General features: G+C 41.2%; 1 protein-coding gene across 2 annotated transcripts in view; it reads right to left on the reverse strand.

The window, feature by feature from the left end:
* LOC122817576 (ceramide synthase 2-like) overlaps nucleotides 1-21,872 on the reverse strand; it is a 1,851,243-nt gene that overhangs the window by 306,839 nt on the left and 1,522,532 nt on the right. For both annotated transcript variants that reach the window (XM_044090613.1, XM_044090612.1), the window contains one exon: nucleotides 12,873-12,965. In XM_044090613.1, coding sequence (XP_043946548.1) covers nucleotides 12,873-12,965 — 93 coding nt within the window. The remainder of the gene's footprint in view (nucleotides 1-12,872; nucleotides 12,966-21,872) is intronic.

The raw sequence follows: 21,872 nt of genomic DNA on the forward strand, positions 1-21,872 counted from the left end.
GGCCCTAGGTGTGAGTGGATGTGTGTGTGTACCTTCTGTAGAAGGTTGGGCACTGGGCTGGCAACTCGACACTGTAAAACTCCACTGCCAATCATGAGCGGACAGGTGATCCACTGTGGCGACCCCTAACCAGGAAAGGCCGAAAGAAGAAGATATATATATATATATATATATATATATATCACACACACACACACATATATATATATATATATATGCATATATATATATATGCATATATATATATATATATATATATATCTATATATTCACACACATATATATATATATATATATATATATATATATATATTCACACACACATATATATATATATATATATATATATATATATATATATATATATATTGGTCTACTTCAATCAAAATCCCACTTAACTGACTTTCTTAATGCCAAGATGACATCACTGAAACTGCATTTCAACGAACACTCAGATCACTGATTGAAAATTCCAGATAAGTAACCACTTGGCCATCATGGTGAAGTTTTCCCCTTTTCCACCTGTACTGTGATCTCGGAGTTGGTATATTTAGTTAGGAGGTATGGGGCACAGCCCCCCCCCCCCACATAGGGGTGTGTGGGGAACAAAGCCTCCCACATTTGTGGGTTGAATTTGGTCTGGTTTTTATTTTACTGTGTGCTGTAGACAAGTGGTTACTTTCCTGGAGTTTTCAATCAGTGATCCAAGTGTTCATTGAAATGCAGTTTCTGCGATGATGTCTTGGTGTTAAGAAAGTTGGGTAAGTGGAGTTTTGATCATTCGAACTAGACCCATATATATATATATATATATATATATATATATATATATATCTATATCTGGAAATTATGACCTTCAGAAGATATGTTGGCTAGCTCTTAGCTTGCAGAGAGGAGATATGCAGCTGCTGATGTTGATGTACATGAGTTGGGAGACTTTGTTGGTTAATGTCTGATTCAGTACTCACTGTTTGTGTGTTGAACTGAAAAATCTAGTAATAACTCCAATTACTGATGTGGTTTATTGTAGACATGCTGCTAATTATTACTTAGTGTCCTACAACGTGTTTACTGATTTCATAAACGGTAGACCACATTTCATAATAATGTACCCTGATGATTACTGTTCATGTTGTGTATAGTCAAGTATTATGTTTCATCTGCTAAGCTTGGTTCGATGATCAAGCAATTCTTGTAACCAAAGTAATTTTAAAGATTTAAAAACCCCTCAACTAGAGAGAAATTCCTAGAACTACGCAATAGAGTCAAAAAGCTAATAAAACAGGACAAATTCCAATACTACCAGTCTGCCATAGACTCCTCCCAACACAGCCCCAAACAATTCTGGTCCTCCATAAACTCCATCCTCCATCCAGGTAAAGTCAGTACCCCTCCTCCTAACATCCCTCACTCCTCAGAAAATATTGCTACCTCATTCAACACACACCTCACACAAACCATACTATCACTAGCTAAACAACACAACCCCCCTCCCCTCCAACCCACACCTTCAACTAGTAATCTCCCCACTGCCTTCTCTTTTCTCCTGTACCTACCTCCAACATAAAAAAACTCTTAACTAAACTTAAGCCCACCAAATTAGCAGCAAACAACCTCCCAAGTGAATACCTACAAATCGCAGCTGATGCTCTGGCCTACCTAGTATCCATCTTGATTAACTGATCTCTGTCAAAGTTACGTTCCCACACTGTGGAAAGTATCACATATAATTCCCCTCCACAAAGGCAGACCCTCCACAGAACTAACCAATTACCACCCCATAGCTATTCTCTCTTCACTCTCCAAAATACCAGAGAGATGCATACACTCTCAGGTCTCAGACTACCTCCTTACTAACAACCTCCTTTCCAATACTCAGCATGGTTTCCGACCAAGCCATAGCACCACCACTGCCTTACTCTCCTTTACTAACACTATCCTTCAGCATAAATACAATGGCTCTCTCTCCTCTGCTACTTTCCTAGACCTATCTAAAGCATTTGACATGGTCCCACACAAACAACTTAACTCTGTCCTCAGTAACCTATCCTTCTTACAATCAGTCACCAACTGGTTTCAGAGTTACCTGTCTGACTGCCAACGATCCGTTGTATGGCAGAATGACATATCTCCCCAACTACCTGTCTCCATAGGGTTCCCCAAGGATCCATCCTTGGACCCCTACTCTTCTCTGTTTTCACCAATAATCTAGCCTCTGCCACCAAACATGGCACACTCATACAATTACGCAGATAACTCAACCATCATCTGCTCAGCCCAGTCCCTACCCAAACTGCAAAAAGTCACACAGGAAGCCTTTTCCTCTGTTGAAACTTGGTTATCCGATGCCCAATTAATACTCAACCCAAACAAAACTAACAAAACTCATCTTCCAACCCACCAAACATACTCAAAACAACTTTCACTTTAACATCACAGCAAAAGACAACACCACTATATATCCAACTGAACACACCAAATTGCTAGTAGTGGAAATAGACAAACTAAAATTTGACATTCACATATCCATGACCATAAAAAAGTCCACAAAAAACTAGGAGCGTTATACAGAAATAAGCAACTTCTCACCAAAGCAGCAAAGATTTCAATAAATTCCCACCTTATCTCCATCCTATTTTATGCCTCTCCAATATAAACCAACCTAAGGCAATGTGATCTAAACAAGCTAGAGACCTGCTACAACAAAATCACCAAATTCACCACAGGGGCATCCTACCGTAGTCACCACTGTCCCTCACTGCTGAACTGGGCTGGCTTGAACTCCCTCACCTCCTTCAATGGTATCAACTCTCACTCACCCACAAACTAGTAAACCATCCACTAAATATCCCATCCCTCCAGAATCTACTCCAACCCTATCGCACCACCAGACCACTAAGATCCAGCAACAAAAATCACTTGCAGATCACTAAAGCCAATAACTCTGCTGGTGAAGCACTATTCTCTTGTACCATAGCCAAATTATGGAACTCCCTCCCACCCACAATTACCTCCATACCATCATGCACCCACTTCAAAACTTTACTAAAAGCGCACCTAAAAACATGCTGGCTATGCCCTTGCAACTCCCACTCTTATATCACCCACCCCATCCAACCACTACCTTTCTTTCCACTCCACTAACTATCTTGATTATAGCAAGCTCAGATGCTCATAAGCCTAGTACTTATTATACAGCAGGAACTTATTATTGTAACATTTGTTAATGTCTGTTATGTACTTCATAGATAAAGATTCTAGTTGTCTACAGATGTACTATGTTCTTCATCTGTAAAAATGTAATTGCTATGTAAATTGTTAATCGCTATGTAAGCCAATGTAACTACTGTCTGTTTATTTTAACTGTGGAGCTTTTCTCCCTGGGCCTCCGCTGAAAATGGACCTACGTCCAGTCAGACACTCCCGGCCAACAAATATAAATAAATAAATTTACACTACATTGCTTAATTGATATTTGCGTCAACTACAGAGTGACTGTTTTCATCATCACTGGAAACAGCACGTATTTTGATTAACTTCAGTTTGCACTCATATCCTGTTTACCATTGTCTGTACAGCTATGTGAATCAAGGGAACTGCACTAACCTTGTTCACTAAACAGTAGGATGAATTCCATGCATTTCCTCCATGATGTGTACAGCTCAGCTACTGCCTCATATGGTACTTGATGATGGCAGAAACCCCACCCTTCAGTGCTGTGCAGTACTGTACTTACCATATCCACAGACAACTGCAGTGCTTTCCTCTGCATCGACCACTGTTCAGCAACCCTATATCTGTGATGTACACCCCACTTCTTGTGCTACATCCTGACCCACCACCTGCCATGGAAAGGGTCATGTCTGAGACATATAGCTCTCCTTTCATTAGGTCTTACTGCTATTGCATGAACGGTTAAGGTGCAAAGAGTAGGTAATTTGAACTGTGTATGTTTTGTGCATATGGACTATGAAAGTGACATCCATGGATACCTTGTAATCCAAAATTAGACCTCAACCAGGCTATTAATACCAAAAAATCAACTCTCTCAGCATCAGAGTTGTATTTCTCAGACCAGGAAAGAGTATGTATGGACAGGCTGGTGGCCCCTTTCGTCATTTATATACTTAATATTAACTGTTATGGAACTAAATAAACACTTACATCCCCAATTTCAGTTTAATAAGTATATAACAATATCACCCATTTAGACTGTAATATTCCAAGGAAGACTTAACACATTCCCATGCAGTAAGGTATGCTATGTCATTTCTTACACAGACACAGTCAGACCGAGTTTCACATCTATCACCATTTCAGTAATTTTTTTCCCTTGTTTGAAATGCTAATAGATATGCAGACAGTTTTCTATAAACAAGCCATCAATAAAAATGTTCCTGTTTAGTTGCTATATTTATCAACATTCCACCTTAGGCTTCCTCTGGCCACTTCATTAACGTGTGTACGTTCAGTATTACAGTGCTCAACATTATTTGCATTTAAACACTTCAACACAATAGGTGTGGAGGGGGTGGTATTCAGTCCTTTCAGAGTCACCTTTGCATGATGGCTGTCTGTCTCCAGTTGAATATTTCTAAGAGTTCTGTCACATTTCAAATGGCTTAATCTTCAGATACTCGTTGAGTAGGCTGCCCACAGCACAGAATGTTCCACTTAACAGTAACCAGCAATTTAAAGTTTTGCATTTCAAAATTCTGCTGCACATGTAAATATGTCAAAAGAGGTGACAACTCCTTAGAACCCCAACTGATCTATGATGCTTTGTTTTGCTTTCCAAGGCCTGGCCACATTGAAAGGAGGTCTGTCTTGAGTGCATTAGAAATGCATTTATGTTGTCTTGTGAAACACAGAGCAGACTGTATATGTGGTGGACACATCCATGGGAAAACATTACCGCAATTCAATTAGAAAATTGGCCCTTATGTGACGTACATGTTCAGTTTCACATCCACCACCTGAAATGTGACTGTAGTACAGCACTGACAACATACTGCTGAATGTAATTCAAAATACAGGTAACTAGGAACCGTGAAGTAAGAAATAAATACTGCCTGTGTGTGTGTGTGGGGGGGATTATGAGTCAGCCAAACAGTAATAAGAAGGTTAACATACAACGAAAAGCTATGAATGTGTCTTAGGAAGCACAACACCACAGTGTATTGTGACATTCTTGGTCACTTCTTGGGAGAAAGGACTAAAGGAATGGGAAACATAGGTTCATGCAAAATTGCTATGTATGCAGTCCAGGAGAGCTTTAAGATGTGCAATATTCCCAAATGTCCCCACAGCATGGCCTAATTTAGTGACTTGCACAAAGTTACACAGGAAAATTAATAAGGAAAAACTGACATTCTGTACTGATGCTATGGAAAGGAATAGATAATTGGTTAATAGTTTGCTGTGGAATTACAGCAGCAGCAGCATACCAAGTTAAAAATAATACATTAGTTATATGACTAATGCAAGTGATACAGACTTTCCTAAAATAACCATTACCCAACTCCCCTCCTCCTCAAAAAATCCTTGCACTGCAACAAGGACTGTGGAAATGGTTATTTTTCAGTACATTCTTTTATTGTGCCAATATCAGGGAGTCAGGTTTGTAAAATAGTGTTCTACTATAATTTAACAATCTGGAGATGACTAGAAAGATAGGAAAATACAGATATTATATGCCACAAGACATCTGTTCCTCAGAAAAAATGAAATAGTCATCCAAACCCAAGTTACAGAAAAAGAAGTTATGCACTTACCATAACATTTTATCTGTGTTGTCGATCTTCATTTATCCTTGACGCTATGGGACTTTGTTACGACTCTTGGAACCAGCTTGGCTGTTATAACAGCTCACAGGGACCAAACACTTTGAGCCAAGACCCTACTCAGAATGCCCCTCTCTAGATTACCTCAACCTCAGATCGAGTTTGCAGCTATAAAGAAGACAGGAAACAAACTTATAACAACTGAAGAGGCCATGTCCAAGGTTGTATACAAAGTAACAGATAACCAGGACTACAGTCCATTCCTCCAAGGAATTTGCAGGAGGGGGAAGGAGGGTAGGGTGATAAGGATAAATGCAGATTGACAACACAGATGGAACGTTATGCTAAGTACATAATGTCTTTATCTAATGTTGTCAATCTTCATTATCCTTGACATATGGAACAGTCCCCAGCTACCTTGTATCTTGGGAGGCCTTATGGAAGGATATTCCTGAGCACTACAGAGCCAAAAGAAGCTCTTCCCCTGGAGACCAGTTCCAATTTGCAATGAGTGATAAAGATATGTGGAGTAGCCCAGGTTGCTGCTGTCCATACATCATCCATGGAAGACTGACTGAAATAACAGCAGATGTGGTTATTGCCCTTGTAGAATGCGCTCTTACTGGAGCTGGTAATTGCAGGATTTTCTTATTGCAGATGAAACTTATACATTCCCTTAACCACTCAGATAAAGTGACTTCTGAAACTGGTTTACCCATGGATGGACCTGAGGAGGAGACAAATAACTGGTAAGACTTCCTAAATTCATTAGTTCTGCTGAGATAAAAATCGCAAATGTCTGTGAATATCTCATAAGTGTAAACAATTACAGTGAAATTAGGGAAGAAGACTGGTAAATCAATAGATTTTGGAAGAAAGGATGGGTTGGTTCTCAGAGACTCCCTGTCCACATGAAAAATCAAATATGGAGGTTTTGAAGATAAGGCATGAATCTCTGAAATTCTTCTGGCAGACATAACAGCTACCAACAAAACAGTCTTCCATAAAAGGAACTTCAAGTCACAAGTAGCCAGCAGCTCAAAATGGGACTGGACCAAGGACTGTAGAACCATATTAAGATCCCAGGAAATGAGAGGGTCCCTATAAGGTGGTTTTAACCTCAAGGTTCCCTTGATAAAAACTTTACACAACCTATGTGAAATTAACAAATGCTCTTCAAAGCAGTCATGGAAGTTGCAAATAGCAGCTAGTTGAACATTGATGGTAGAAGCAGCTCCCTTTTCAAAAACAGTAGAGTAGCTAAGAATTCTAAAACCTTTTCAAATGGTGCTGAAAAGGGATCAATTCCATTATTACGTGCCCAAAGAGAAAACCTTTTCCACTTACTGTGATAAAGTTTCCTAGTGGAAGGCTTATGGGAAGCCAACAAAATTTTTCGAACCAGAGAGGACAGATTATTTTGCCTGGTGATGAATGGAATTGGTGGAACCGAGCTGTAAGCTTAAGGTTTTTCAGATTGGGGTGAACTAGTCCCTGTGGATGGGACAGGAGGTCTTGATCTGGGTCCAGAGACCATGGACGGTGAATTAGCTGAGGCCAAAGAAAGGGGAACCAAACTTGCTGGCCAGAATGGAGCAATGAGAATCACCTTGCTCTTCAACCTGAAGGCTTTCTTCAAGAATTGAGGCATTAGTGGAACGGGGGGAAAGGCACAGAGCAGACTGAAGGCCAGTCGTGAAGGAGAGCATCTCTCGGGGACCCCCCCCCCCAAAAGGGGGGATTATGGGAAAGTAGCTGCTGTACTTGTTTAGGAGTGATGAAAATAGGCTACAGCAAGGCTGTCCCCAGCGATGGAAAATCTCCTTTACCACTTTGGGACTGACAGACCACTCGTGAGGCAGAAGGATGCATCTGCACAGCTTGTCCACTAACACATTTGAGCTCCTGGGATATGCATTGCTATCAAAAAGCAGTTGGAAGAGATAGCCTATTGTCATACTCTGACAGCTTCTCGACACGGGGTAAAGACTTGGTTCCTCCCTGTTTATTAATATACCAGACTACTGACATGTTGTCTGATTGAAATGCAATCGTTCCTAGAGGGAGGGCAGCATAGAAGGCTTACAGCGCTAACAGCACTGCCCTCAGTTCCAGAACACTGATATGCAAATCGGCCTCCATCGGGGAACCAAGTATCTTGGACTGTTCCACCCAAATAATGCCCCCCACCCCATCTGGGAGGCATCTGTGATCACTATGGGACTGGGTTGGGATGAAAGAAAGGGTCAGACTAAAAGAACTTCCTCTGATTCCATCCACTATTTGGATGAGTTGTGTCAAGGGATGAGTGAGGATGGACCACTGGGAAGCTAGAAGGCGCAGCATAAGTCTCATGTGAAATCCTGCTGGTGGAACCAGAGTGATGGCCACTGCCATGGATCCTAGAGCTTGCAGAACTAACAGAGCAGGAACACTGTCATGGGAGAGAATAACTTTCACCTGGGACCTTATCTGGAATCTGTGAAGCGGAAGGGATGCTATGCATGAGGATGTATGCAGGCAGGCTCCTATACACTCCAGTTGTTGAGCTGGACTTATTTGAGATTTCATTTGATTCACTGTGATACCTAGACAAGCACAAGTATGTAGAATAAAATCTCGTCTGTTCTAGTAGATGCCTGGTGGGAGCAGTGATGAACCAGTCGTCTAAATATGGAAGCACTCGGAATCCGTACAGTCTCAAGTGAGCTGCTACTGCTGCCATACACTTGGTGAACACCCGGGGGGCTGTGGTGAGACAGAAGGGCACTGCTCTGAACTGAAACTGACTCCCAGCCAAAAGCGGGGAAGCCTTCTGGAGTGCTTGTCCATTTTTATGTGGTAATACAAGTCCTGGAGGTCTATAGAGCACATCCAATCATCTTTGCCTAAGAAGGGGAGAATAGACTGAACTGTAACCATCCAGAATTTTGTCTTTTTAACAAAATGGTATAAAAGGCTGAGATCCAAAACTGGTGTCCAGTCCCCTATCTTTTTTGGCACCAAAAAGAACCTCGAGTAGAATCTGGATCCTATCTGGTCTGGTGGGACTTCTTGGATGACTCTTTTCCTAGCAACCTTTGAATTTCCAGAGCTGCCTGATCCCTCTGACTGGATGGAACATTGGGGATTATTCTTCCTCTTCTTGGAGTGAATATGAAGGGAATGTAGTATCCCCTGGAAATGGTCCTTAGCACCCATGTATCTGTGGTAATTTGTTACCAGAGTAGTGAGTACAAGGACAGTCTTCCCCCGACTGCCTCCAGAGGTAAGCAATCGGGTATCTCCCCTCAGGAGTGCTGTTAGTGTTTCCCTGAGAAGGAATCTCTGGAACTCTGAATTTTGTGGGCCATTTCTGCAGCGAGGTCAGCATCTTCCACTGGAGCTCCCCTCTCTTCCCAGAGAACAGCCACTGCCATGTGTGTCCGGGAAAGGCCCTTGGGTTTTTCTGAAGCACATTTTTCCACTCCTCTCGTTCCTGGAGTAGGAATGTTGGGGAGCAGAGAAATGTATGCCCACTGCACAATGTGCATCCTTTTCACACCTGGCCAAGGTATCTGACTTTGGGGCCAAAAACGGAAGACCCATCAAACAAAGCACTGAAGAACAAAGACTTAAATGGCTCTGCAAAATCACACACATGCATCCAGGTGTGCGTCCTTATGGCTACGCTGGAACCCACTGCCCTAGTCGTCCCTTTGGGTCTATGCGTAATGAGCCTCATGGATGAGTTAGAAACAGATTCCAAGATAGCAAGCTAGGAGGCTACTTTGTCCTGTACCTCCTCAGACACAACTTCTGCAAGGGTATCTGAGAACTCCTTAATCAGATCCCTCTGGAGTCTGGTGAAGTGTGCCAAGAAGTTCAATGATCGTAAGGCAAAGGTTGAAGAAGCGTACACCCACTTCCCAAACCTGTCCATCACCCTGGACTCTCGGTTAGGGGGATGAACAGTGGAACTCTTCTCTGCTAGTTTCCTTGTTGGTGGCTGCTGCAACCACCATGGCATCTACTACTAAACCCTTGGCCCAATTCTGATGGTCCTCTGGCACTGAAAGGATTTTGTCTGGTCTCCTAGGGAGTGGATCTACATAATCAGGGGCTTTCCATGCCCGCTGTGTGATAAACTTAATGAGATCATCAGCAGGCAGGGCCACCCAAGAGGTAGATGGGCAAGCACAGAAGGCTTGCAATTACACAGACTCCTCTGAGGAAGGGTCCTTGGGCTTCCAGCCACCCCCGCTGCTTTAGCATTTCAAGAATGTCTCCAAAGGAGACGTCCTCTGGGGGTGACCAGTAGGAACCCTCCCCATCATCAAAGTCCATGCCCTCCATGACAGATTCCTCTGGGGAGTCTAGGTGTTTCCTTTTACACGTCCTCTTCCGAGGTACCTCCTCAGTGGGAAATTCTGTGGAGGACTCAGATGATATAAGGCCCTGTGCAGGGGTGTCCTGCAGCTTCACTGCTCACTGTCCAGGCATAGAGGTTGGTAGAAGCTCTGGACAAGGAGGAGTCCCATGAAAATGCTCCGATTGGAAGGGACCGGCTGAGAACCTGTACAGCCCAAGGCCCTCTCCATGACCTGGAAGGCAGCCCCCCCCCCCCAAAAGAGGGCTGGAGTCCCAGAACCAAGGACAACTTCTGAACCATGGTCCCACCCTGCTCTGAGGTGACCGCCATTGAGATTGAAGCAGATGAACAGCCCACGAATGTGGCAGCGAAGCTACAATCCTCAGAGTTAGTCAGCTTCAAAGGAACCAATGAACTCACGGCAGACACTGGAGCCTAAGACATAAAAGCTGTTGGCACCATAACAGCTGGAACCAGGGAAATCAGAGTCATGGTCTCCAAAACATCAGTGTAAGTTAGAGGAGGAACGTCTGATGGAGTCCCTGGAGAGAAAGTCCCATCTCCAGAAGGCAGTGAAACCTGGGAAGAGACTGAAAGACCCCTAGCCACGAGGAGCTAATCCACCAACCTCACAACATCAACTTCTATCAGACTCCTGGAGGAATGGACAGAGAATGTTTAGGGGGATTCTGGTCTCTCTAAAAAGGGGCTTGGAAGGTGTCTGACAAAGGGATCTAATGAGGGGGAATACCTAGTTCTGGGAACTGAAATAAATCCTAGTTCTAAAGTTCTTGACGGCACAGTTGAAGGAACCTACTGGCTCCAAAATTACAGATGCCACCATAGAAGGGACCGTCATTAATGGGGAAGAAGTCACATGGACACATGGTGCCATGGTGGTCGGCACGGAAAGCTGTGGTGCAGAACTGGTCACCACAGTCGGTGCCAACAAAGTCGGTACCATAGGTTTTCTGGCACAACTTCGGTTCCACAGTGTGTGTGGGAATTGAAGATTTCAGTCTCTTATGTGCTGAGCAGAAGGGGACGCTAGCACAGAGAGACTCTTCTTTCCATGTTCAATTTTAGAGGAAGACGACGCAGAGGACACATCGAATTTCAATGTCCAACGCAAACTGGACAAAGCCTCATTGAAAGATGTCTTAATCAGACCTTTCAAAATAAGTTTGTTCTTCCTTTCTATGAGGGTCTGGTGACCAAAGGCTGGACAAATAGAACAATCCACTTGTAAATGCACCAGGCCCAAGCAGTAGACACAAGCTGATTACCCATCAGAATTGGGCATTTTTCTTCTGCAATTACAGCACTGTTTAAACTCAGTCAACCTTTTGCTTTTATCTGCCATGTTGACTAGTAAAAAAAAATGTTAACTGGCAGGAAAACACTCTGACAGCTACAAACGCACACAGTGGAAAGAAGTAAGGGGGGGGAGCTACCAATAATGGTAGGCCAGAACTACCAAGAGGTAGGGCATAAAGGGTTAGAGCTACCAACAATGGTAGAACAGTTACCACAAGGTAAGAAGGTAGATAGCACACTCACTCACAAAATAGAAATATAAATATCCAACTACAACTATAAGAGAGAAAGAGCACAGAAGTGTAAAGGAGAGGGATAGTAAAAGCCAACAGATGGTGAAAAGGTTAAATGGGTAGGGTGAAAAGATTTAAGTAAGTTTCTAGTAAAAATAAGAAAAATACACTTAGCTCAAAAGAGAGTTTGGCTGACTCGTCTTATGTAGAAGACTGGCAAACAAGGTAATCTAGGGAGGGGCATTTGGAGTAGGGACTTAGCACGAGAGTTTTCTGGTTCTTGCGAGCTGTTATAACGGTTAAGCCAGTTCAGAGAGTCGGAACAGAGTCCCATACGTCAAGGATAAATGAAGACTGACATCAGATTACTGTGTTGCAGAAATAGTAAGGGGTAAATAAAAGAAACCAAAATAATTGAGCATTTTCTACAACTTGCAGGCAGAAATAAACAAATCAACAAATAAATAAATCTTACTACTGCAGGCAGAGGGGAACAAATGTATATTGGAAGTCCCTTCCTTTCCATTATGAGCTGTCAATTGCACGGGTGTCTCAGTGCAGTGACAGTTTTAACACCTCTGCAGTACTGGAGGATGGACGGACTTGTCAATTCATCTTGGACTACAAAAGAAAACTCTAAACTAAGGCTTGCAATTTAGCTAGTTGTCTGGTTGTAGCTGTAAAACAAGCTCTGTGTCACAAACAAGAGTGATTATAGACAGAAAAGCAACAGTCCTTTTACAAAAGGTATACAAGATGACAGTAACTCACAAATCCCATTGTATATCAATGAAATGGGAATTCAGTTACTTCCTTACATCTGGTATGAGTCATATAAAGTAGACTTGAAATTAATTGTGGGAAAGAGAAAGGGTTGAGGAAGAACAAGATCATGTTGATATATCATGCCCCATTGGTATCCATGTTGTGGAAAATAAGTTAAAATTCACTATAAAACACTCAAGAGTGATTCTGAGGTGTTAAAATGTCAGGAAACTACATAGAGTGAAAAAAAACATTTTTTTAAGTTGTAAGGTATAGTTTTCCTTTAATGGGCTAATGCTAACAGTACACGTTTTGCTGGCTGCTTAATCCAATTTTCCACTCTATGTAAAACAGCACACAAACAAGAAATTAGATGAATATGATTATAGTGAATTTAGTAAGCAAAAACAACTATGCACATACCTTCCTTTTCACATCAAAGGCTACTCTGAAAAGAAGAGACCAATAAAATGCCAGTTCTGTCATGTAGTACCAGTACATGGAAGGAAGTATTTGCTGCAAAAGACAAAAAGATTACATTAATAAGGAATCACTGCAGCAAATAGGAAAGTAAACCACTGTTGGCATGTATAATACCAGTGAAGACTTCACATTCTCAGTTACAGGCTCAGTCTGCTCAGTTCTAAACAGTACTTCACTAGCTAGTAACCGCAACAAGTTTATCAGTCGTCTTATGGTTGCCCTGAAATGCCAATTTACATATATTACTTGGAAGTACCTTTTTCAATTTATCAATTATTAAAACAGCTACCATTTTACAATTATGTTTACATCTGACTCTAGCCATAAGTTTAAAAGTATGTTTCAGATCACACATTTGAACTCTACCATTTTTACTTGTCATAAATATCCAGTTATAAAATGTCACTGCCATGTGTTTCAGAAGAGACACCAGCCCTAGCAAGCAATTCCTTTTTTATAATTTTTGACAGCCCATACAATCAAGCAACTTCCACGTCCATATAAATTTTAAATGTTTTGCTTGTCTGCTGTAAAGACATTTTAGGGCAAATCGATTGCAATTCTCCTTGTTTGCATACCATTCAAATGCAATACGGTATTCCTCAATATCATTATCAGCTTTGTTACAGACTGAGCAAGTGTTTGTTAGTAATCTCACTTCTCCTGAACAGACGCTGTACGCTGGCCAGTGTCCATATTGGTCTCCTCCAGTGTCTCAAAGTGTTTATGTATTTTGTAAGACAAAGGGCTAAGAATTCATTCAGAGAACAAAAACTCAGTTCTCTTTTTGACTAGTTCTGCATATGGTAACAGCATCAATTCTATGTGGGGAAATTAAATGTGCTCACACGCAGCAATCTCAAATCATGCCTACATTCTCAACAGATGTAGCATGTATAACACTAGGAACTCTTTATGTGTTAAGTACAGTTTATTTGTAGTGCAATACACCAACTGAAAATTACTTCCAACTTAAAACACAAAAGTACACAATTTAGGTCATTAAACAGTTCATTTCACTTTTTTAAGTCTCTCACAAAATCCCAACAATTCATGTGGCTCCTTTCCTTTTTGCTGCAGCTCAGGATAAGCAGACTATAACCTTCAAGTACAGTTATAACTTGGACTCCTCATACTCTACAGGTAAAGCCACAGTTAACCTCCTGGTAATCTACAGCTTCTTCTGGCTAAATTCCCTAAACACTGTAGTCCTGGACTTGTGCATATCACTCTCTACAAGAGGAGAGCTTCTTTGCCTGTTCGGGCTAAAGGCCTTGCTTTTAACAGCACTTCAGCAGGTGTTTTATATTTGTTTAGCTGTTATTAGACTTTAGTACTGTAACGCCATGTAACATGTGGTAAATAGTGAATAGTGAACAGAAAATTTATATTACACATCCACATGTTAAACTGACAATCTGAATGCTATACTACATCAGTTAAGCCCAGTGCTCATAAGTAACACTGCTAAATGCCACACAGCCACAGCATGTAGCAGAAAGGGGTGGTTAGCCAGTCACGATACACAGACACCACAGAAGGTGCAATTTGGGAAATGATTTACTGCAGCTTATTTTATAAAGGTGTGAAGCACAGGGAAGCCCTATCCTGTACTGTAAAGAGGCGTCACATTTGAAGAAATGAGCTGCAGTTATTTATTGTTTCCAAGGTGGAGCACTAATCCAGACTGACCACTTCCTACACACACTTAATATAAAGTACTGTTGCTGCTCTCTGTGCTGGTGACAGAAGCCACTGATGAATTTAGAGTGGGGTAGTGCAATCTGCTCAGGATATGGAATGCAAAACACACCTGAACATAGGTAAATTTGAATAAAAGAGTGACCGACTTTAAGTAATGCCACATGTAACTATGGTGATATCTAGATGCAGCAAATCTTACAACAGATGTTGTACAACTCTTGTCTACAGACAGCAAATGATCATAAATAACAAACAGCTGAGGCATGAGGATGGACTGTGAGATGCTGAATCTTGCCCTCTGCCCTGAAGACCACATAACTATTAGTAAAACCCTCTTCATAGTGATAGCTATATTAGCAGCATAAGGCAAGTACCAAACATTTACATCTCTCCACAGTGGAAAAGGAATTTTATCCTGTAGATGAGACTAAAGAGCGATGTTCTACGTTTGGCAAGGGACCCATGATCAAAACAGTATGTCTCTGGATTTGCAAGGACTCTGTACTAGACCACTGTCAGATTAGCTACATTTACAGATAATGAAGGTCTCCTGAAAATCAAGCAGAGCTTTATTTGCATTGGAGACAACAACTTAGCAGTTCTGAACCATGAGCATACATAGAGTATCTCTTCATCACAGGAAAGATGCATCTGATTCATAGATTTAAAACAAAATAAAAACAGCTTAGGAAAAAATCCCTGATGAGCTTTGTGTGTCAGAATGTTAGGTTCTTAAACATAAATCCACATGACAAAGGATATGACAGGACAGATAGCTTTGGAACATCTTACATGTGGAGTTAATAGCATCACACCTCAGTCCATCAAATAAAGGAATGTCCAGTTACGTTGGAGTCTTCATGAAGTTGAGAAGCATAGTCTCAGAATGTTACCTTTGCGGCAAGAGAGCTTAAAACATGTTTTATTTTAACTAGAGCAGGACTTCCATCATGGTGAATGTAAACTGTTACATTTCAGATAGAAGGAAGTCTGTGAGTAGGTAGAATCATGTAATACTTCTGCTGTGGAACTTGAGAGTGGCATAGGCCTACAGGATCAAATCCTCTGTGGACAGCAGCAACAACCACAGACTTTCTTAATTTTGGTACTGCACAACTCATGATACTACATTTGATAAGCTAGATATATGAATTTATGTGGAAGACCAACCACTGAAAGACAGCCTTTCTTCTTTTCCCTGAACGGAAAACGCTTAAAGTGATTTTTTAATAAGCAATAAATGATTTATTAAACAACAAATATAATTGAAAATAATCTGGTAAAGTATACATTAAAACTATCAGGAAGTTTTAACTAAAAGAATAGGTGCATTAAGTATTGTCCTAAGAAAGTACATGCATGGCCCATGGTTTGAAAACTTTCCAGGGACCCACAGTATATTTAATTCGCCATCCTCTTCAATTGTAATTTTTTTTTTTTTTAATAATAGTAGTTCACCTGCAGTTTCTTCTAATGACCTGTGCAGTCCAGTTTAATCTCGCTGTGAGCAAAATGAGCATTTCCCACGTATGGTAAATATACTGTAATATTTTTTGCCAATGAATATTTTCATTCACATTTCCAAACAGAACAGCTTAGTGGAATGAAACAATGAAATACAGGAAAAATTATTAATTTATTAATTTTAATTATCCACATTCTTAAAAACAACTTTACAGCCAATGACTTTTTTAAACAAGAAACATCTTATTTATTTACATTTGTTTACTGGGAAATTCCAACTGGACATGGGTCTTTTTTCAGCGGAGGCCCGGGGAGAAAAGCTCCACAAGTACAAATAAAAATCATATAATGGAAAATGCCAGAATAGTAGATGATATAAGTAAACCCCTTGAACATGCGGAGTACATAAAACAATAGTGAGATACAGGACATACAATGGGTAATGAGTACTAGACTGATTTTAAGTTGAGTTGACAAAAAGATGATATCTAATACTGTACTAAGAGGTTGGAAATTTTGTTAGTCGGGGTTGGAGCAAGGGCATTTTTAGGTGGGATTTGAGAGTGGTTTTGAATAGACTACAGGATGGTAATTATCGAGGTAGGGAGGTTGTTCCATAGTACAGGAGCTTTCTGCTGAGTTTTTTTGGTTTGAGAAGTAGATTTGAGGCGCAGGATTTGATTTGGGGGGATCTGGAAGAGTAGGTTGGAGAAGGTTTTGGAGTGATGGGATCTTATGGGGCTGATTTATTATTGTGTGCAAGTAAGAGTTGATTCAGGTGAAGACAGTGGCGGCTACGGTCTGATGCGCCTTTTGCAAATTTAGCAATTCTATTGTAGCAGGCTTCTAAGTCTGTTTAGCTCAGTCTGTCTAGGGTTGGTGAGTATGAGAGAAACACAGAGCAGAGTGGAGATTAGCTGAGAGTTGGCAATAACAGTCCTGGCAGTCTTGGTTAGGTATTGTTTGTTTTTATATAGTGCCCAGAGTTTTTTATGAACTTTCTTTATGGTAAGAGATATGTGGAGGTCGAATTTGAGACTGTTGTCAATCTCCACACCTAGAAGCTTGGTGTGATCTAATGGCGAGATGATGGTGTTGTTCTTGGCACAAAGGTGGAAGAAGGTGGTAGGCAGTTTAGATTTAGAGGGTCGAAAGATAAGAAGCTTGGTTTTGTTAGGATTGAGTAGAAGTTGAGCATTGGAGTGCCAGCTTTCTACAGATGTGAATGACTCCTGTGTGATTGTTTGGAGTTCTGGTAGAGTGGGAGCAGATGAAGGTGGAGTCATCAGCGTAATGTATGAGTGTGGCATGTTTGGTGGAAGCATGAAGGTTATTGATGAAAACTGAGAATACTAGGGGGCCAAGGATGGAGCCTTGGGGGGACCCAGAGAGAAACTGGGAGACAAGGGGATAGCTTTCTTGCCAAACAAGATTTTGCTGTTGGCCTGAGAGAGAGCTGTGGAACCAGTTGGTGGCAGTGTGGGAAAAGGAGAGATTAGTGAGTACAGAGAAAAGTATAGTGTGAGATACCATATCAAAAGCTTTTGATAGGTCCAGAAATATAGCAGAGGAGAACAGGCTATTGTTTTTATGTTATAGGATTGTGTCGGTGAAGGAGTGTAAGGCAGTGGTGGTGGTGCAATATGGCCTGAAGCCATGTCGGGTTTTGGAGAGGAGATTATTAGAAGAAAATGTAATACCTGAGGTTGGCATATAAGATTTCTTCCTTGCCAATCAGGGGTGCTGAAATGTTAATAGTTTGAATGTGGAGGTGGTGTTTATACAGGAGTGCTATGCCACCTCCTTTCTTTGCTAGCCTATATTTGCAAAGGACTCTGTAGTGTGTGTGGGGGGGTTCTTCACTTTTGACATGGGGTTTAAGCTAGGTTTCTGTTAGGATAAGGATGTCAGGGGAGTAGGTTTTTATGGTGGTGTGCAGGTCTTGGGTTTTATTACATATGAGGAGATCAGATTTTTTTTTGGCTGTGATTAGAGGGGGGTATTATGAAGAAGGTTGGAGGTGGGGGCCAGGGTAGGGTGGATGTCACCGCTGCAGGTTAATTTGGAGAGGGAAGCCAGTATTAGTTTAATGTAGACAGTTAAGAGCTTGTCATGTTGTATGGATATTTTATGCTTAAAGGTTGATGGTATTTGAGTAAGAGTATTGGGATGTAGTTTTTGGTGGTTGTAGAGTGGATATTGGAAGGAGAAGTATGTGAGGGTGCAGTGAAACTGGTTAGGAGAGTGAAGTGAGGAGCTGTGATAAGATGTTAAGTAAGAAGAATGCAGGTAAGAAGAGTAAATATCTTGGGTAGTAACACGGTTGTTGTGTTGGATGTCTGGTGAAGTAAGGGATGGTACTAAGTGTGGGGGGGGATGGAGTCAGAGAATTGTCCTGATTGATTTGAAATCAGTGGGAGTGGGTAAGATTAGGATAAATGTAGACAAAGTGATGGCGGGTGAGATTTGGGGGCAGGGTGGGGTGCATAGTGAGCCCGTGCAAAGCATGGGCAAATGGACGCACGGAGAAGGGCCTAAATCCCCAAGCAAAGGATAGCAAGGTAAGTGAATAAGCTGTATGGTAAAATCAATTTAGTATGCTTATTCTGGAGGAAATTAGCTGTATATTAGATAGGGTTTAGGTTTTAATTCTATGGTTTCAGCATTAATTTTTATTAATTTGCCAAATTACTGGTGAGGGGCAGGAGGGAGATTAGGGAAGTGGGTGAAATGCTAGCGTCAGCCTGATAGAGTGCATACAGCCCATTTCAATTACTCTATTTAGCAGAAAAGGCATACACTTTGTTTTATTTGTAGTGTTTCTTTTTCTTGCCTTAGGGTAGGTCCTGCTGTGCTATCAGTACTACAGGCAATAGTCCGCTGGTCTTAGGAGGGTGGGGGGCAGGTAGGTTGAGCGGTAGTTGTAGGTATGCTATTAGGGGAAAGAAGAAAAACAAATAGGGGTATAAGGTGAGAAGGATTATGGCAGCTCAGGGTATTGGAAAAAGCAGTACAGCTAGAGTATTGGCAATGGACTAAACTATCACTGTAGTTAACATACATAGAAGTGCTATGTACATTCACAACACTGCTTAGGCTTAACTACTAGGTTGGTATTATAAAAATGCATCCACATATTACAAAACTGCTTCCATATAGTACAACAGGTTAGCATCTGCAAGAAACTGGGTAATATAGCATAATCATACAGGCATTCTGAGCATTTCCTATGCACAGTTAAATATATGATTTAGACCAAATTATACTGTAAACATAGAAAGTCGCTAGAGATGCCTGTGCTCTAGATCACATGGACGCACGGAGAAGGGCCTAAATCCCCAAGCACTACAGCATGTGTTGGTACGTTCCAGCAGTCGTTCTACACATTAATAATATCTAGTCTACTAGTATGTTACACCATAGTCATTATAAACTGGTAGTAATACAGTAGATATTTCTGTTTTAGCTAGATGGTACAGCAGTTAAAATACAAATCATTTACTTGGGTTGTGCACTCGATTGGAATGCTAATTGAAAAATGGTGCCTTAAGCGGGGGAGGGGTATGTGTAAGCTTTGTTGGGGAGGGGCTAGGGTGTATGCTGATTATTACTGGTGGTTGAAATCCCCAAGCAAAGTACTTCATTAAATTATCACTTATGACATAAGAATCATACATTTATATAAATGAAAACAAACCATATGAGCAGGATCCTAGTTGCAAGCATTTTACATCACAAACCATACTGAGATAATTTTAATTACAAACATTATACATAACTTATAATCTACCCAATCATTGTCAGTCAAACTTTACACAGCTCATTCAAATCCTGCCTACGTTTAAACCTCATTCTTCCCCTGCTATGTACTGTTCCCACAATTCCCATTTTTCCTTTTCCTTTTGTGTTTAAATTACCTGTTTAACTGTTGTAGGCTACACACTCAAGTGTGATAGCCATTTCTGTGCATCTAAAGTGTTTTTTGATTGTATCTGCTTTATTTTCTGAAAAAACAAAAAAATAAAAAATATACTTGTTTTCCCGCCTTTCTAAGCTAGTATAGTCCAGTTTTCAGGTTAGTGCTGAATTCAGGGCTGTGTTACAAGTTTCTGTGTTTGCCCATACCTTATTTGGATAGAAGGAAGTTTCTCTGTTCACCTGTGAGAGAGACAAGCTTTGAGCAGCCTATCTATCCCTGGAGGAGTGGTTTCTACCCAGAAATTAGTTTATTGGCCATTTTGGGCTAATTTCTATCTCTTTCATTTCTCTGCTATAAAAAGTACAGTTTTGTACCTACCATAAATGTAGATGTTCGAAGATCCACATTGCTGCAGTCCTTACACTTGGGTAGTCCGCTGTCCTCGGTCGGCCCGAATATCAAAGTATAAGGCTGGTGTCGTCAAGGCGCATTTGACTGACATCAGGACGTCAGGGTACAAATGCGCATGACCGACGTCATATCCTCACAGTCTTTTCTTGCCCCAGATGTCAGAAGACCCTAAAAATAAAGGTCAAAACCAAAAGACAGCAAACAACCAACCAACCACCCGTGCACTAACTATATGTACAATATATACAATATACACAATATGTACAACCCAACCCACACAACCACCTCTAACTACAGAGGGAAGGAGGACTGCAGCAATGTGGATCTTGAACATCTACATTTATGGTAGGTACAAAACTGTACTATGTTCTTCATCTCACATTGCTGCAGTCCTTAGAATCCCAAAGCAGAGGTAAGGGAGGATGGCTAACTACAAGGAAGCAGGAGCTGCCAAGATGCCCTGCAAAACAGCAGTGGCAAAACCAGCCCTGGATTTAGAGTAAAGTGGCAGGTGATAATGCCTAGAAAAAGTATGCACTGAACTCCAAGTAGCTGCCTCCAAAATATCCTTGGTTGCCACTCCCCTCAAAAGCTGTCAGTGGCAGTAGCCTTAGTGGAATGAGGCCTAATCCCAGCTGGAATCTCCTTGCCATGATGGGAATAACAGAAAGCAATGCAAAACCCAATCCACTTAGAAATAGTTTGTTTTGACACAGGCTTGCCCTGAGAACTCAAAGCAAAAGAAACAAACAACTGCTGAGACTGCCTGAACCCTTTAGTTCTGTCCAAATAATAACGCAACTGCCTGTGTACATCTAAAGTGTGCAAAATCTTTTCCCCTTTATTTTGGGGATTTGCATAAAAAGTAGGCAAATGAATAGTTTGGTTTAAAGCCACACTAGAAACCACCTTAGGCATAAAGGAAGGATTAATGATACCTATCCTTATGGAAAATCAAGAAAGGCTCAACCGCCATAAGGGCCTGCAATTCAGAAACCCTTCTTGCAGAGGTAATGGCCAACAAAAAGCAGTCTTCCATGACAAATATTTCAACTCAAGTAGCTGCAGGCTCAAAAGGTTGTAGAGTGAGTTTCTCCAACACAAAATTGAGATCCCAAGCAGGAGTAGGAGCTCTTCGTGGGGTCTTATATTCTTTGCCCCTCTAAGAAATTGCTTGAACAAAGGATGAGAAAACAATGGTGGGTGCAATCATAGTGAGCGAAATTGCTGCAGCATGAACTTTAATAGAAGAAAGACAAACCTTTGTCTAGTAACTCAGTAAGATACTGAAGAGCCACACACAAATTAGGCTCAGAAACATCAAAATCTTTGCTGCACTCCAAAATAAAAATCTCTTCCATTTGTCTGCATACACTTTCCTTGTACTAGGCCTTCTAGCTTCCAAAATAACATTCAAAACTTGCTGAGGAAGTGGAGGCCCA

Source organism: Protopterus annectens, chromosome 13.part0, assembly GCF_019279795.1.
Source record: "Protopterus annectens isolate FY-2018-M chromosome 13.part0, PAN1.0, whole genome shotgun sequence".
NCBI classification, from domain to species: domain Eukaryota; kingdom Metazoa; phylum Chordata; order Ceratodontiformes; family Protopteridae; genus Protopterus; species Protopterus annectens.